Here is a 16,384-nt window from a genome sequence, read left to right as displayed (position 1 = left end):
CAAAACAAACAAACAAACAAACCTATAGCCGGGTGGGGGTCAGGCTCTGGTCTCAGGGAACAAGTGACAGGACAGGAGGAATTGGCCTCAAGCTGCTCCAGGGGAGGTTCAGGTTGGAAATCAAGAGGAAATTCCCCATGGAAAGGGTGCTCAGGCCTTGGAACTGCCCAGGGAGGTTTGGAGTCCCCATCCCTGGAGGTGGCCAAGGAAGGTCTGGAGGTGGCACTGAGTGCTCTGGGCTGGGGACAGAGCAGGGATCGGTCACAGGTTGGACTCAATGATCTCAGAGGTCTTTTCCAACCTCAATGATTCTGTGACTCTGTGAAAAAAGAAGAATCAAGTTTTCAGATAAGGAAAGAGGATGAAACCAGGGTGGGAGGATAAGAGGATATCACAGGTGTCTTGTGTTTAATGTTGAGAAGTTCAGACAAAAATTATGAAAGCTGAAAACTTAGGTCTGATCTCCAAACTTTTCAGTACCTGCTTGTGAAACAGCAGAAAGAGAGAGCAGAAGGAGCCCAAGAGGCCCTGTCCTGGTGAAATGGGAGGATTTTGGGGTCTGACAAGGACAGTTTCTGTTCTGCCCAGGTGTTCAGAGGGGAGCCAGCTGCCTCCATCCTCCCAGCTCGGCCTGAGTGCTCCATGGGGCACTCCCAGGTTTGCTGTGTGGCACTTGCAGGCACAAGGCAGCTGTTCCCAGGGGCACACAGGGGGTTTGCTCTGTGCCATGCTGCCTTGGCACCCAGCACAAGAAACACACCAGCTCTGGGGACTCAGGAAAGGGCTGCAGGACACCTGCAAATCCTGGGACTGTCTGCAGGGCTGGTAACAGACAGTGGGGAAGTCAGGGCTGGGTAATGCACAGCAGGCAGGGCACAAGGTTGTGCAAAAGCTGTGAGAATCCAGCACTAAAAGCAGCAGCTCTGAGCGTGGGTGCAAGGCAAACAAGGCTTCTCCTGGTGGCTCCCAGCACTTGCCTCTTCCCTGGGCTCTCCCTGGTGGGAATCACTGCTGGCATCCCTGAGCATTACACACCGAAATAAACTGTGCCCAAACTCATGGCTGAAATCCAGCCCTGCTGCTCCAGATATTCCCTGCAGAAATCTGGGAGAGGAGAAAGCAGTTGGAGTTGGCCACAGTGTAGTAACCCCCCACCTGAGCCCTTAATACCCTGCTCTGGGCATTGAGAAAGAGGTGGGTTTTGCTTGGCTCTGGTGGGAAATCAGCTGTAAAGCAAAGCTTGAAGGTCACCTGCTCGAAGTTGAAATGTTCCTGGGCTGAGAGAGCCCGCTGAGCAGTGTGGAGCATCAGGAGGTTCTCCACTTCCAGCAACAATTCCTTGTGTTGGATTGAAATTCATTGTGTTGGATTGGAATTCCTTGCATTGGGTTGGAATTCCTTGGGTTGCCCCTCTCCAGAGGCATTTTGAGAGGCAGAACATGGGAGCTTCCCTGCAGTCTCCTCCCCTCCTCTCTGTTACCAGAGGCAAGGGCTTGTGCCAAATGACAGATGAGATATCTTAATCGCTTGGCTCGTTTAATATTCATGGTTAAATGTGCACCACATCCTTCAGCTGCTCTGGATTGAAAATGTTACAAAGCAAAAGGTCAATTTTCTGCTGCTTCCCTCCAGAGCAGGAAGAACAACACTCATTTCTGAGCAGTGTACACAGCCTGAAATGTAATTGCTCCATCTGCCCATCCCCACATACATTTTGTTTTTATTCCAGATGCAGAAATCTCTGCCCCTTGAGGTGCTCCAGCAGATGGATGCTGGTCTGATTAAAGTGCTGGTCACGGGTGTTACTAATGGAAGCAGAGTGGTAAGTTTCAATTTGCTGCTTGCAGAAGAAGTGGATGTGCACCATGTCATCACCACTTTTTGCGAGGCTTTGGAAAACAGCTCCTACTTCACCATGGACAGGAGCAGCCTCTCCACACACGGTGAGGAGCAGCTTGTGCCCCAGTAATTCTTCAGAACCAGCCAGATGATGAAAGCTGTTATTAATCTGTGTCTTCTGAGGTGAAAATACCCGTAAAACACACGGATGAAAAGCCTTTCTCTCTCCTTACATTGCTCCAGCTTATCCATCCAGTAAATTTTTCAGAGAACACTCACAGTAACACTCAGAGATGACATAGGAAGTCAGCAAAAGGACAAAACCAACCTGTCTTTTTGACAATGTCTAGAACCAGTTTTACAGAGAAAAAGGTAAGGAGATGTTAGAGATTATGGATTGAGTGATTTATAAGCTACCAGTGGAAATGAGTCCCTGAACACAGCCATAACTAGCACTGTTTAAAATCATTTAAAAACACATTATGCTCTACTTTGCACTAATAATTTTTCCCTGAAACAGAAACAAATAGAAATTAATAGAAATAAATGAATATGTGAGTTCTTCTTCAGTGGGAGTAGTTTTCCTCACACACCTGTGGGTCAAGAGCTCAGGTGAAAGCCCACACTTTGCTAAGCCCAGCATGATGGCTGATTGTACAACTTCTTTCCTTTTATATGTAATTGGAGCAAGTAACAAACACCATTAATCTCCTGACTAAGAGCAGCTGAAGTCACAAGTCACCTCTGAAAAAAAAATACCAAATACTGTATCCCTGACACAATCCATTTGTCCAAAGAAGGTTGCTATAACCTGTCAATTAGAATCTCATGCAAAAATACTTCAGAAACATATTTATTCTCTGCTCTATAATTTTTCGTCTGTTACCTCACAGCTGTAAATCTGGGAAGTTACATATCCTGGTAATTACTAGGATCAGAACTGTCTTGTGGTAGTGCTTTGTAGAGTGCCTGCCCCCCTCAAACCTGGGCTAAAACAAAGGGTTTCTGTCAGGGACAGGTCCCACAGAGCAGGTGGCTGGTGCTGCTTTCTGAGTACCACCTATGCTCTGGTTTGCTCTGGTTTTTAGACTTTGGAAAGAGAAAGAGAAGTAAAAGCATGTTTTTTTTTCTCTCAAAAATGAAAATTTTGGCCAGGTAAAAATTAAGACAGCAACTAGACTGCAACCTGGACCAGTGACACAAGCCTTCTGCTTCACTCTTGCTGGGCATTTACAAAGCATCTCCTCAGAATTGCGAAATGGGGAAAAAACTGAGGAGGCCCCTGGGGTTAGAAGCATCCCCTTGGGTAGTGGATGACTTTGGGGGTGGGAATGTACTATTTTAATATTTAATGCTGTAAGGTTCTTTTAACAGTTCTGTTTCTCATATTTGCCACAAAAATGAGACAGGATTGTCAAGATCCTTAGTGATTTTCATTAGCAGTAGCAGAGGGGCAGAAGAGGTAATAGAGAAAGTAACAATATACTTGGCTTGACCTCTGTATGGCAAATTCTGGAAATTCTGAGGAAATCCTTATATTACAAACTATATTTTTCTATGAGCTGATTCATCTGGCTTCTCTCTTTCCTCAGGGTGTTTGTTAGCTGATGAATGATGGGTCTTTAATTTCCTAAATTCTCTTAAACTTCTTCATTAATTTATATTTGGTTTTGTAACCACAATGATAAGGAACATTTTTTACAGAAGGCACAATGATCTGTCAATTGATACCAACATTTGTTCAGTTTTAACTAAGATATTAATGTGATTATAAGCTTTTGGGAAATCCAGCTCTGTAAGAGCTCCAACTTTTATTTTCCTTCCTTTATTGTGCAAATCAGTGTTTTTTTCATTTGGGGAATTTCTGGAAGCTGGGCAGTTCCATAAGGATTTATATATGTGTACAGATTTTATATGTTGCTTGGGAAATATGTGGTATTTTTATGTTTTAGCCACTAAAATTATTTAAGAGAAGTTTTGTGCAATGAGACACACTGTTTGTGCTTCCCTGCAAATGGAGTTCATTGTCTTGATTCTCTCAGTCAGAGGTTGTGGAACACTCAAGGTGTAACCCCAGACCTGTGCTGGATGTTAGGTGTTTAACACACATTGATCTGAACCTGTGCTTCCCTTTCCCCCCACTTTTTTCTTCCTGGAACCATTACAGATTGCCTCTGACACATTTATTCCTCTCCCTCAGGACACACCTGCAATATGGGGCTGCCACATGAGGTTTGGCCCATGCATCCCCCAAAATGAGTTTTCCAAAGCACTCAAGGTCCCATCTTTTGGGCAGTATCTGGTCACAGATGAGGCCTGTGCTTTTTTATCAAACTCCCAGTGTTTTTATCAAATCCTGGTGATGCCCAGCCAGAACTGGGCAGTCTCCTACAGCTCCAGGCAAAAACATACAAGCACTTGCTGAGCAACTTCCAGTGGGGAATATTGTACAAGCACTGATCTTCCAGAAGCTGCACGTGCATGTGTTACACACTAATTATTGCAGCTGCCAGGAAATAAAGCACTTCAGCTTTACTGATGGGCACTGATGTGTCTCATGGGCTCCTCTCTAAAAAAAGCCCCAGCTTTGGCAGTAAGTAGAGCAGGTAATAAGAACAAAAGAAGCTGGTTTCCTGCCAGTAACTGTGAGTTTCCTGGTAAGAGTTTGCTTTTGCTTAATGAGACCAATCTCAACATGTAAATTACAACAGTACCTTTATTTTTGTCCCTCTTCAGCACTTCCCTTCAGCCAGAAGGCAACAGTGACAGATAAGAAACCTGTGAACAGCACAGTTTTACCTGTGACATCTCTGCAAACTTCAGCTCATGTCTCCACCCCTGCTTCTCTGGACTTTTCTCCTGCTGAGCACAAAGCTCTGGAGGACACCATGTTCTCCAGCACAGTGCTGAGTCCTCTCACCACAGATCCTATGGCAACTCCAGATGTTTCTCCTCGAGCATCTCCAGCCCCCCTGGTCAAACCTGCCCAAGAGGTTTCCCTTAAAGACGCTGTGAGTGTGTTCTGTGAGGCTGAGAGGATTGTCCTTGCCATCCAGAAGAGATTCTTGCAGCAGGAGTCTATCCCAGAGTGCTCCCTGTTCCTGGGGGAGCCTGGCTGCAATGTGAGCACCAGCAATGGCACCCACGTTGTGCTGCAGGCGGGCTGGAGCGACTGTGGCACCCAGGTTGAGACTGTAAGTCCTCTGATCAAGGGAATGCCAGCAAGCTCTGGAGCACTTCATTTCTCTCTCAGGAGGGGAGAGGCAGTGGCAGATCCCTAGCTAGGTGTACAGTCTATTAGCTGCTGAACTTCTGTTGGAGAAAGAAATCCCTGTCCTGTGATGGAAAGTTACCTGTGTGTGATGGGAAACACCAAAGAGAAGGGAAAATCTTTGAGGTCAGGCAGCAAAACTCATGGGCCTGTCCAAAGTGAGAGTCACTCCCCATGCTTCTTCTGGGTTTCCTTTGCAGCACTCTTTTCTTAAAAGTAATTTCATCATCCCATACTGAAAAAATACTTCAATAGCTACCAGTAGTGGGGACAAAGAGTGACAGCTCTCTTTGGATCCCAAACCAATGTTCAGACCATACCAAAGTACAGAAACTCCCTTCTGGAGCAAAGATCATTGCTAAGGAATGATCATTGCCCCATCCCTGGAAGTGTTCAAGCCCAGGTTAGATGAGGCTCTGGGCAACCTTGTTTAGTGGAAGGTGTCCTTGCCCATGGAGAGGGTTTGGAGCTTAATGATTTTTAAGATCCCTTCCAGCCAAAGCTGTTCTCTGATTCTGTGATTCTATGATATGACAAAAAGGAAAAGGAGGAAGACTGATGTCTTTTCTTTGCCTCCCTTTACAGCAACAAAGATACTGGAGGTTTAATCTGTTTGATTTTTGCTGTCAGGAGAATGAGGAACACCCAAGCACCTGAAACTGGAAAGCTCTGGTACAAGCCTGGAAACACTGACGTGTTTTCTGCTTTCTGTGCTGCAGAACATGACTACTACTGTGGTGAGAACCACCCTTCGGAATGATGCTTCTGCTCAGGGAATAATCCACCACCTGAACGTTGCCAGTCCCATCCACTGTGTGTTTCAAAACCATGTCTTGACTTCCTCTGGGTACACTGCAGAAGGGTGAGGAACAACTCTGTCTGCTTGGAAATTCTGCTGTGTGGCTGAGTGCTGCTGCACTGGGAAAGCCCCCAGGGGCTGTAGCTGTATCCAGAGGCAGCACTGGGAGCAGTCTGCCATCCTGGGAGTCCTTAAGTTTTAGCTTTTATATTTTTCAGATCCTGTACTGCATTAGTGTATAACTCTGAACTCCATATAAAGTGTTTGTAAGCTCTCTTCACAGTGTGGTCAGACAAAACAATCCTTCCAGGCCTGAGAATCAAGGTCATCATCACATCCTCAGGCCTGAAAAGTATAAACAAAAGGGAATTGGGGGAAGCAAACCAGGGGAATGTGATTTCATTACTGGGCAATTAACCTGTGATATGCAAATAGGCCAAACTTGTATCTGCCCAAAAAACTCATGACCCTCATCCATCTTGGCTGTAGCTTCTGCCAGGCTCCTGCACAGCCCAAGGTGTATCTGTTAAAGGCCTTTAATAAATATCCACTTTATTCTCTAACTCTGTCTAGCCTCTGCTCTAGGTAGCCAGTCCAAGGCACCAAGGAGATCCCTTCTGTGTGCTTCTCTCCTACTCCAATTATGTGCCAGTGGATCCAACAAGCTTGGCCTTTACCTGGCTAAACCACAGGTGGAAATAAACCTTTGGGAACTGCAGGCTCAGGAGTCAGAATTCCTGTTCTCCTCACTGCCTTGCTGGGCAATCCCTTGTAGCAATAACAGCATTTTTCTGCTTTTGGAGCATATAAATTGTTTATCTTTCCACCTGATGTGGGCCTGTAGATTGCTATGTGGCTTCTGAGAATGACAGTTTTTAACCCCCCACAAATTCTTATTTGGTCAACTTGAAAAACCAGAAGATACATCATGCAAATACTTTTCTTGTTGTGGAAGGCCCCACCTTCAAGTGAGATGGATACAGAGCCACACTTCACAGAAAATCAAGGCTGTGCTGACAGAAAATGTGACAGCACAAGCCTTTCTGTCATGGGGAGTGTCCTCCCTTCATACAAGTGCCCCTCCTCTCCTGCCTATCATCCTGCTTAAATTATTGGCACCAAATCCAGTTCCTGTTTCCTAGCCCTGTCCAGAAATTGTATTTTCCTTCCTATTCCCCAGCAAAATCTTTGTCAGACCACTTTTCTTTGAGCTCTGTAATTTTCTCATGCCTTTCACTTTCTGTTCAGATTTTCCCTGTCTCATTTTCTTTGGCTCTTCTCTTCTGCACTAAGCTTTTACTGACCTTCTTTTGAGCTTTCAGAGAGCTCATAGCTTTGTTCCCCTTCTCTCCACCCTGGTATTTCTCTCTTCCCTGTTTGAATTGCTGAGACACCCTTAGGATTTTCCCACTTTTGTTTCCATTCTCTCTACCTTCCCAGCTGAAAACTCAATGCTTTTTCACCCTTCCTTTTGAACAGTGTCCTGCCATCCTGGACTGCAGATTTTAAATATGTGGGGAAACAGGCACTGATTTTAGACTTGCAAAAACTTACAGTCAACGTTGTGGTCTTTAAAGAAGGATAATTGATTTTTCAGACTTTACACCATCTTTGAGGATTTGCATGGATCTGGACACTTCAGAACAGAAATGCAGTTGTTCATTGGAAACTCCCCAGTCCCCAGAAATTTCAGCGTCTCTGCCAGTGAGGATGTGCTGATCGAAGTGGGGATGCAGAGGGCAGACAGCCAGCTCAAGGTGGTTCTCACTGACTGCTGGGCCACTCCAACCAATAATTCAATGGATCCCCTGGCATTTGTTTTTATCAGCAACAGGTACAGCAATGCCATTTGCAAACACCATGAGCCATGCCTTAGGTCTCACAGTGGAACTGACTAATAATGTGTTATATTTCTAATGACTTTTACATCTGTTCTCATCATTCACATGCACAGTCCCTTTCTATCTGGCCTGGTTGCACCTTCTTTGAACAAGAAAGGTAGATATGAAAAGGGATTTGAAAGGGCCATGTGAAAGTTTTTTTGGGTTTGGTTGTTTTCCTTTCAGTTTTGTGAGGGAATTGTGCTTTTAACCTGAAGAAATCACTTGAAGGTGATTTTGGCAGTCAGTAGTGAAAGAGCATTTGAGAAGTGGGTGCTTTATCTCCTGCTCTATGGTTCAGAGGTTTCTCTGTGGTTTCAGCTTTATCAAGAGCTTATGTGCCTCTTGTCAACAAAGAAATAGGTTATTTAATTCCTCACACGTGATAATAGAGCAGCCTCTGGTGAAAGAGGAGGTTTGCTCCTGTCTGGATCCCTGATCTCACCCCAATGTTATATTTCTTAGGCTCACCTTAAGATACAGGATAATGATTTTGCTCAGTAACAAAATCTAGTCCTTTAAGTTTGAGGTTTTTTCCAATTTGTGTTTGGTGAAGCTAAGTTTAAATCCTTCTTTCTGTTACTCTTTCCCTCCTTCTCCAGCCACTTCTCACAGCTCCTGTTCCACAGGAGAGAATAAAGCAGCAAACAGCCCCTTGTCACCACTGCACTGCCAGAGCTGCTTCATGAAGGGTCTGGCTGTGACTTCCTGAAGAAATGAAAACCTTAAAACCCAAATTCTGTGCTGTAACCAAAACCTGCCTTCTCTAGCCTTAGCTGCTCTGTTTGGGTTTTGTCTCCCTCTTCAGCTGTCCCATCCCAAACACTTACACCACGCTGCTGGAAAATGGGAATTCAAGCAAAGCTCAGTTTAAGATGAAAATTTTTTCCTTTGTCAACAACTCTGTGGTTTACTTGCACTGCAGAATTCGTATTTGTATGGAGTCACCAGGAAGCACCTGCAGGACTGTAAGTGTTTTGCTCTGATATGCTATTTCCCCCCCCAAAAAATATATTTTTCTCAGTGCCATATGGAGTCCTGCAGTGGGATGGAAGGAGTAATGTTTTCAAAAAAGGTTTAAAATAACTCCAGAGGATTCTTTTGTTCTCTGCTGAGAGCAGAGAGGAGTGGGGAAACACTACAACCATATGGAACCATCAGCTTTTCCTCCTGTGCCTCATCCTCCTAGGAAAAGGATGGAGCTTGCACAGAGCTGGGGAACCTGAGAACTGGACCTTTCACTCATTGTAAGGATGGCTAAAAAAACAATGGAATTAGGCTGGTTAGAAAAGTATCAGCTCAGATGGATGTGTCACAAAACAGGAACTCCCAGAGTAGAGGTGTCAGAAGAATGTCTGAGTAAATTTATATATTTTTCTGTCCTTTTTTTTCTTATCCTGTACAGATTTTATTCTTCAACTGAGAGTTTAGGTGCCAGGAAAGGAAGCTCAATGTCATTAAGTTTCTAGGGCTGTGACTTTAATAGAGATTATTATGGCTTTTTAAAGCCTGATTGCTTTTTAAAGCAATAATCCAAGCCATGTTCTGATAAGAACCGCAGTTTTTAATTGTCTGTGCTACAAAGCATTGCATTGTTTCTTTTTACTTGCAAGTAAGTGATACACAGCTTTATCTAAAAATCTGTTGCTACCATAGAAATAAGGAAAAATATGTTTAACTGATGGCTTTTTTTTCTTACTAGCAGACACTTGGGAATTCTCCTCTTCCTCTGCCAACCTTCCTGGCTCTTTTTCTATCAAGGATGTTTTCATTAGCAGTTTGGTGTTCCCCCATTGTTTAACACTTTCCTCTAGCTCTAAATAAAACAGTTTAAACTCATTATAAAGCAAATGATCTCTTCCTAAAGGATTTTAAAAGGCTACCAGAAGATGCTTGTTTCCTTTCTCAAAGTATAAGGCTTCCTCCAGATTAAAAAATAAAACAAACAAAAAAAATAGGGACAGGAAACAGGACTGACAATGGTAAGATGCTTCAGTTTTTTCAGCTGAGTATGAATATAAATATATATAGGATGCATTGTTCTTTCTCCTATGCAAAACTTACCCCTAGGAGAAGTCAGTGAATTCAGTATCTTTGATTGAGGCTAAATTGTGATGTGGGGAAGACAAGCACCAGGCACATCTACACAGGGTGAGCAATGGCTTTTACAAAGAAGAGAGGAGGAGCTGCAGAAGGTGCAAAGATCAAGGAAGATGAGCAAGAACAGAGGATATTTGTAAATAATGTAAGATGGCTGGGAAAGTGCCCTGGCTCTGCGATCTGACCCTCTGATCTGTTACTCTGGGGAATAGTGACTTGCTTCAGGGCAGGTTTAGCTCAGCTTTTCACCCACACACTCAATACTTACATCTTGGATTATTTCTTCTTACTCAGTCTATTTGTTCCTTGTTTTCTCTGTGGAAGAGAGTAAAATGCTCTAAAGGTTAGAGCTGAATAAAATGGACTGGCTGAAGAGAAAAGCAATAAGAAATGAGTAAGAAAAATTACCTTGAACAGGAAGAGGAGTGATGTGCCACCACCATGCAGAGGTTTGGTGGAATGTGGCTGCTCCATGGCCATGTAGAACCAAAGATTCATTGCCACGAGGGAGCAACTACATAAATGTGTTCTCTAACAGATCCACCTACCTGGGAAAGCTACTTGAGAGCAGATCAAGGTTATAAATAACCACATGGGTGTTTTTCTGGGGGCTGACCCAGCTGAAGACACTGCTGCTGGCAGTGGATTGTAGAGGTTTTCCAGTGCAGCCAAACTGGTAACACTGCTGGGACATTCTGCTGTAAACAAGCTGGTAAGGCACCCTGCTGATTTTGCTGGTCATGGTATGATGCTGCCACTTCTCTGGGTTTTTTTGTGCCCTTCCAGGAGAGCCACAGTATCTTTGAATAATGCCAGTAGGTTTTGCTTCCCATCAGAGAGCTTTGGGCTGTGACTTAAAACTAAAAGGCAGCAAACAAACAAAAAAAAAAAAAGGAAGTGCACAGAAAATGTCTGTGCAAGTGCTGCTCAGACAGAGCTCAAGCAGCTGATCCCCAGCATCCCACAGGACAGGGATTTCAGCCTTTTGGTTCCCAGATTAGTGGTTCTCTTGTCACTGAAGCTGTGGGTAGCTTCAGAATGGCACATGGCTCAGCAGGGTCTGAAAGCTGCTGCTGCTTTTGCTGGTGCTGGTTGCAGTATCTGCTGTGCCTGCCATGAGCAGCACAAACATCCAAACAAGAGTGCTTGCAAAACCCTGGCATTAGTGATAAATTTGTTCTCCCATAAGGTTTCTCTGAAACAAACAGAAAGTTAGTGAAAAGGTTGTCTGTGTGAAATGTCTGTCCACAGCAGTGTGTGAAATTTCTGTTCCAGTGTGACTAATTACAGATTTTATACTCATTTTTCCCTGATGCCATTTCTTTTCGACTTCCTTTTGGTGCTAATTTCAGTTTAACAGAGCATAACATTAAGAAACAAAAGCTGGATGGTGAGAGTAGCCCTGGGCTTTCACAGGCTCATCAGAAGGTTCTGTATTTTGAATTAGTAAGCCACTTGACTTGTTGGAGTTTGAATTGCAGAGGTGCCATGCAAGGGCTCGGCTCCTGAAGGCTGGAGAAACCATCGCCCTGCACAGAACATCCTGGGGACCCCTGTGTAAATCAGCTGGTGAGTTGAGAACAGATTATCATGCCAGGATTATTTTGTGCTGGCAGAGGAACCTGAAGGCCTGTGACACACAGGGGTTTTGTGCCCCTCTGTGTTCCTTGGGAGCAGGCATTCGTGCAGGAGCCATGTGGCAGCGTGGAGAAGCACGTGCCCTCCTCAGAGCAGGAACTGTCAGGTTGTCAAGGGAATGTAGAAAGGAAGATAAAGTGCTTTTGTGTGGCTGTTTGCACAGGGTAGCAAGTGCAACAACCACAAAATCAAACAATTATTTCAATTATAAGGTGTGAAAGCGGAGACGATTTTTCAGATTGCAATCGGTTTTCCGAGTGTTTACACTGCTGTTAGTCTGCAATTATTTTGGGCTCTGAAGTCCCAAATCAGAGGATGTAAGAGATTTTATTGTTGTGTTTCCTTTGGCTCCCTGCTACTGACTTGATTACCGTGGTGAGGGGAAGTGGCAGAGCACAGCTGATGCCCAGCACCCTCGGTTAATTTGGTGCAGTGCAGGTTAATTGAGGGCAAACACCAGCACCAGGGACAAGCAAAGTCTGGTTTGTTATGCACCTGCTTTTTCTGCATTTAACCTGAGTGATGCTTTCAAGGACACCCTTGGTCTCTCATGTCTTCAGTCATTTGGCCCCCTCCAGCTTTGCCTTTATAACTTAACATAAAGCACTCATTGAGAGTGGTTTGCCTCAGCAATATCAGAGTCTTAACACGTGGCTGCCATAAACAGACAGTTCATAATGTTCTTTTGGACCTAGGAACTGACTCTGACTTAGAAGAATGTATTTTCTTCCATTACATGGTCTGTTCAGACCCTCAGTGCTCATTTCTGAATTAGTTCTTTAAAAAAAAAATAAAGCAAATAATGCAGTTTTCTTTGTTTAGCTCTTAAAACAAGTACCTCTTACTCCCATTTTTGCTGGAGATCCTGATTAATTTCTAATTTTGAAAAATGGTCATTTCCCTAAAGGGCTTGTGGTGAGGGGAGCCTTCTCTGGGTTGTGCTAAATTGATTTCTGGGCAAAGGTGACACTTTTGAATGCTGTCTCTTATTTCTAGTTTGGATAATCACCCCACATTTTAAGTGATCTACATCTCTGTGTTGAAGGGGATAACATGAACAATGATGTCAGTAATAACAGCTATAAATGCTGCAGTGAAATATGAAAAACTTGACCTGCTCTGCCAACACTTGGTCATATGCCATGGCAAAGGCCACTGTTCCACATCCCCAGGAGGGCCTGCTCTGTGTCTGGCTACAGGCTGCCATTTCCACTGTTCATGTTCTACTTTATTCCTTTGTTTCGTGGTGAAATTCAAAAATGAGACTGAATATATTACACAGCACTGCTTTGGCCTGTCTGGGAATGATGCCCTGGGTGTCTGTAGCTTGAACACTGCTCTTACTGACCTTTGTGGCTGCCAGCAGTGCCCTTTGGCCAAACACCTTTGTCTCTAATTGCAGGTGCGTGTGCAGTGATATTTATCTTCTGTGTACCTCAGGTACCACACAAGTGCTTGGCAAAACAAGCGCTGTCCTGAAAATGCAAGCAAACAAAAGCAGGTTTTTGTAGGTGCATAGAGCCTTTGCAGGAGGGCATTATAAGAACTTGTACAAACATGAAGACAGGCATAAAAATAAAGGGAGAGGGGTTTCTGCTTGCAGATTTGGACAAATATATGGAAGTGTTTCAAAGGGAACCAGGAGAACACTTTCTGTCTGTGATCTGTGGTGCCTTGGGAGGCACTTGGCCATGTGGGACTTGACTCTTGCCCTCACTGGGGCATTTGGGTCATTCTTTGAGCGTGGGTGCTCTTCCAGCAGAGCACAGGTGTCCTGCAGGTCCTGTGCCCTGTCTGCCAGACCTGTGCAGACATTGCAGCCAACCTCAGGCTGCTCAGCTGGCTCTAGTCACTGCTCAGGTGCAGCATTGAGCCCGTGGTGACAAAACCAGTGTCACTCCACTCAGCCACATCTCTGCTAGAGACCCAGCAGACACACAGAATCCTTCCCCAAATACTCTGTGTTTGAAGAGCAGTTACATACATGACAAAAGCTAATCAAGTCATTTTTATAATCATAGATGAATGGAGGCAGGATTAAGATAGGGGAATACTCCATCTCTAAAGCACTCCTGAAAATAAGGCAGCATTTTAAAAAGTCACCAGTACTAATTCCTTAATTCTTACTTTAGCTGAAAATCACACTCATGTCTGCAGGGACTCTACACTGGTGTGTAAAAAGAGAACGTGGTCTGTCCTCACACTCTTTCTAGGAGAAGCACCTTCCCCAGAAGGCTGACACACTTCTGTAGCACAGTTCTGTACTGGCACATTGGCTAATTAACAGGCTTGGATTTAGGAATTTCAAAATTTAGGAATTTCAAAATTTTTTCTTTCACCTCTTTATCTATCTATTTATTTATTTATTTATTCATTAGCATCTGATTCCAAGAGAGAGAAGGAGGCTGGAATGGGAATTGGATACATCATCCTCATCACCCTTGCTGTGTTTGGTTTTGTGCTGGGAGTTGTGACCCTTCTCATTTTCCAGTACCAGCGAAAGACAGGAAGATACAACCTCAGGGTCAAGTCTGACAACTTCAGCTACCAAGTGTTCTATGATTAGTGACTCACAGGTTACCACATGTAAGTACTCACTTATGATCAGTTGCATTTTTTAGCTGTTTCTCTCTTTCTGAAATGGTGAAATACTTGTAGATGACCACTTTTTTATATGAGAATATTTGAACACGCTGTCCTTTTTGCTGTGGGTAAAGGCCATACAAGTAAGAAAGAAATTCCTACTTTCTTCCCTGTTTTCAAATGATGCAAACTACGAGAGGAGGAAAACGGCATTTTGTTCTTCATCTTCCTTCATGGCTTTGATCTTAGTCAGAGCAAATGACACATTACCTTACAAAACACCAATAAGCATTTCCACAAAAACGCCATGTAATTTTTGGGTTTAAATCAGTGACTAGTGTAATAAAGGAGAGAAACTTTACCACTCTCTTTATAAATTTCCCTAATAAGTTACCTCTTTCTGCAAAAGCTTGGGTTTAATTATTATTTTTTGAGGGTTTTTTTGAGAAAGTAGTGGGATGTTAAACATAAAGAGCTTGAAATATTGAGATGCATAAGCAGTGCTTACATGTGCCTGCAGAGAGTCTGAAAACACAGTTCTGAGGAGACTTTACCCCTGCCACATGGTCTTGGGAATTTAACACTTTTTCAGGATACCACAGGATTCATCACTTTTTCTGTAAAATTATTCTAGCAGCTCAGCATCATTTGCATGCTTGTCTCTTTAAGGGGAGGAGAGAGAAGTGAGAAAGCTGGCAGGCTGAGGAACAGCACCTAACAGCACTTCACACCTCAAGGATGTTTGCTGTGGATGGAATTCTGTTCCTGGAAAAGGGTTTATTTGCCGTTATTGCCAGAGTTAGTCAGTGACCCTTCCCTGGTGCAGGCCTCCCACAGGACAATGCCATGGCCTCAGTAAAGGCACTGGACACATGCCCGTGGCATTTGCAGATAATTCATTTCAATCCACTGAGCACAGCAGTGTTTGAAGTACACCCCAGGGGAAGGGCAGGGAGCACTACCCCAGCTTCCTGCCTGTAGGTCCTGAATGGTCACATTTTGCTGTATTTCCATCTCTTTCATCATTTCCATCCCTCTTACCCATCTCTGGGCAGCTCCTGGGAGATGGCTGCAGGTGAGGGTGATGCTCTGGTGTCTTCCCAAGGGCTGGATGTGCCAGGAGCCCCAAGGGAAGGTACCTGGGACTCCTCCAGCAGCTGTAGTTCCATCAAAAATCCCACCATGGAGCCATAACCCAGCAAAAAGGGCATATTGAGGTTCACTGAATTAAAACCTGCACATGACATCTCTGAGTCTCTCCACAGAGCAAGAATGGCTTGTCTTGCATTCATCATTCTGCTCTCCTGAGTAATACCTCATAGTAATGGGAATTCTGGAGTTGTGCAAAGATGCTGCAGCATAAAGGATCTTGTCAGGCTCATAGCACTTCTACATCATGATGGAGCTTCAGTTGATGGCTCCATTTTGGAGCTGGCACTCAGCTCTTCTTTTCTATGTATTTATTGTCTTTGGAAGGGAGTTGATTACCTGTCTCAATCCTGATTAATTTGGTTTATTTTTTTTCTAGTGGGATCATGTCTCATCACATAGAAAACTGAAGTTTGTCTTCACTCAATATTTGCTTTCCTTGCTCTACACATCACTGAGTCTTTCAAATCAATGTAATGTATAAAAAGCTTCTATACCCCCTTTCTCCCCTGCACCTCTTTTTTCTCAGCAGTCTGGCTCTTCCCTGGTATCCTAAGAACTCTTTGTGACAACAGCTCCAGGTTGAAGTGAATTTTGGCAGTTTTTCCACTGATAAAATAGAAGGGAAGAAAACAAAGACATCTGGGTTTCTCTCTGAGTTTCAAGATCTGGTTTTCTCAGCATGGCAGATCACTATGTGCTCATCTTAGCATCACTTGTGCCATTAATATTGACAAGCTGCATGTTTCCATTGATATTCGAGGAAGTAAATCAGCAAACTGTCTGAGAGATCTCTTTTTCAGTCTGTAGTTTGCTGTTTACTCAGGGTGAGGTTGAAACTTTGAGCTGCACCAGCGTTGAAGAGCTAACTGTGCAACGCCTTAGGTATACAGAAGCTGGGGAACAAGCATTGGACTGGCCAGCAAGTAAGGAAAAGCCACTGTGGATCTGGGGCTTAACCTGCTCAGGGTGTTCTTCAGCATGAGTTTTTAAGTCTGATTCATTCTCTAATTAACAAAGCTTCAGTGGAAAAAAAAGGGGGAAAAAAAAGAAGCTATTTTCGTTGCTGGCAGCCCATGTTTTTCCAGATAAATCAATTGGTCCCTGTGTATTCAGCTCAGTTAG

At 44.0% G+C, this 16,384-nt stretch overlaps 1 protein-coding gene across 1 annotated transcript in view; it reads left to right on the top strand.

The window, feature by feature from the left end:
- UMODL1 (uromodulin like 1) overlaps positions 1-15,761 on the top strand; it is a 42,906-nt gene extending 27,145 nt beyond the window's left edge. The window contains exons 14-21 of the mRNA XM_039729325.1: positions 1,730-1,943; positions 4,576-5,033; positions 5,830-5,972; positions 7,507-7,743; positions 8,598-8,757; positions 11,371-11,458; positions 13,906-14,113; positions 15,639-15,761. Coding sequence (XP_039585259.1) covers positions 1,730-1,943; positions 4,576-5,033; positions 5,830-5,972; positions 7,507-7,743; positions 8,598-8,757; positions 11,371-11,458; positions 13,906-14,093 — 1,488 coding nt within the window. The 3' untranslated portion in view covers positions 14,094-14,113; positions 15,639-15,761. The remainder of the gene's footprint in view (positions 1-1,729; positions 1,944-4,575; positions 5,034-5,829; positions 5,973-7,506; positions 7,744-8,597; positions 8,758-11,370; positions 11,459-13,905; positions 14,114-15,638) is intronic.
- Positions 15,762-16,384: the final 623 nt, after the last annotated feature.

The sequence above is a fragment of the Passer montanus genome, unplaced genomic scaffold (assembly GCF_014805655.1).
Source record: "Passer montanus isolate IOZ18808 unplaced genomic scaffold, ASM1480565v1 scaffold69, whole genome shotgun sequence".
Classification (NCBI taxonomy): domain Eukaryota; kingdom Metazoa; phylum Chordata; class Aves; order Passeriformes; family Passeridae; genus Passer; species Passer montanus.
The sequence above is the reverse complement of the archived record's forward strand: the minus strand, read 5'-3'. Positions and strand labels throughout refer to the sequence as shown.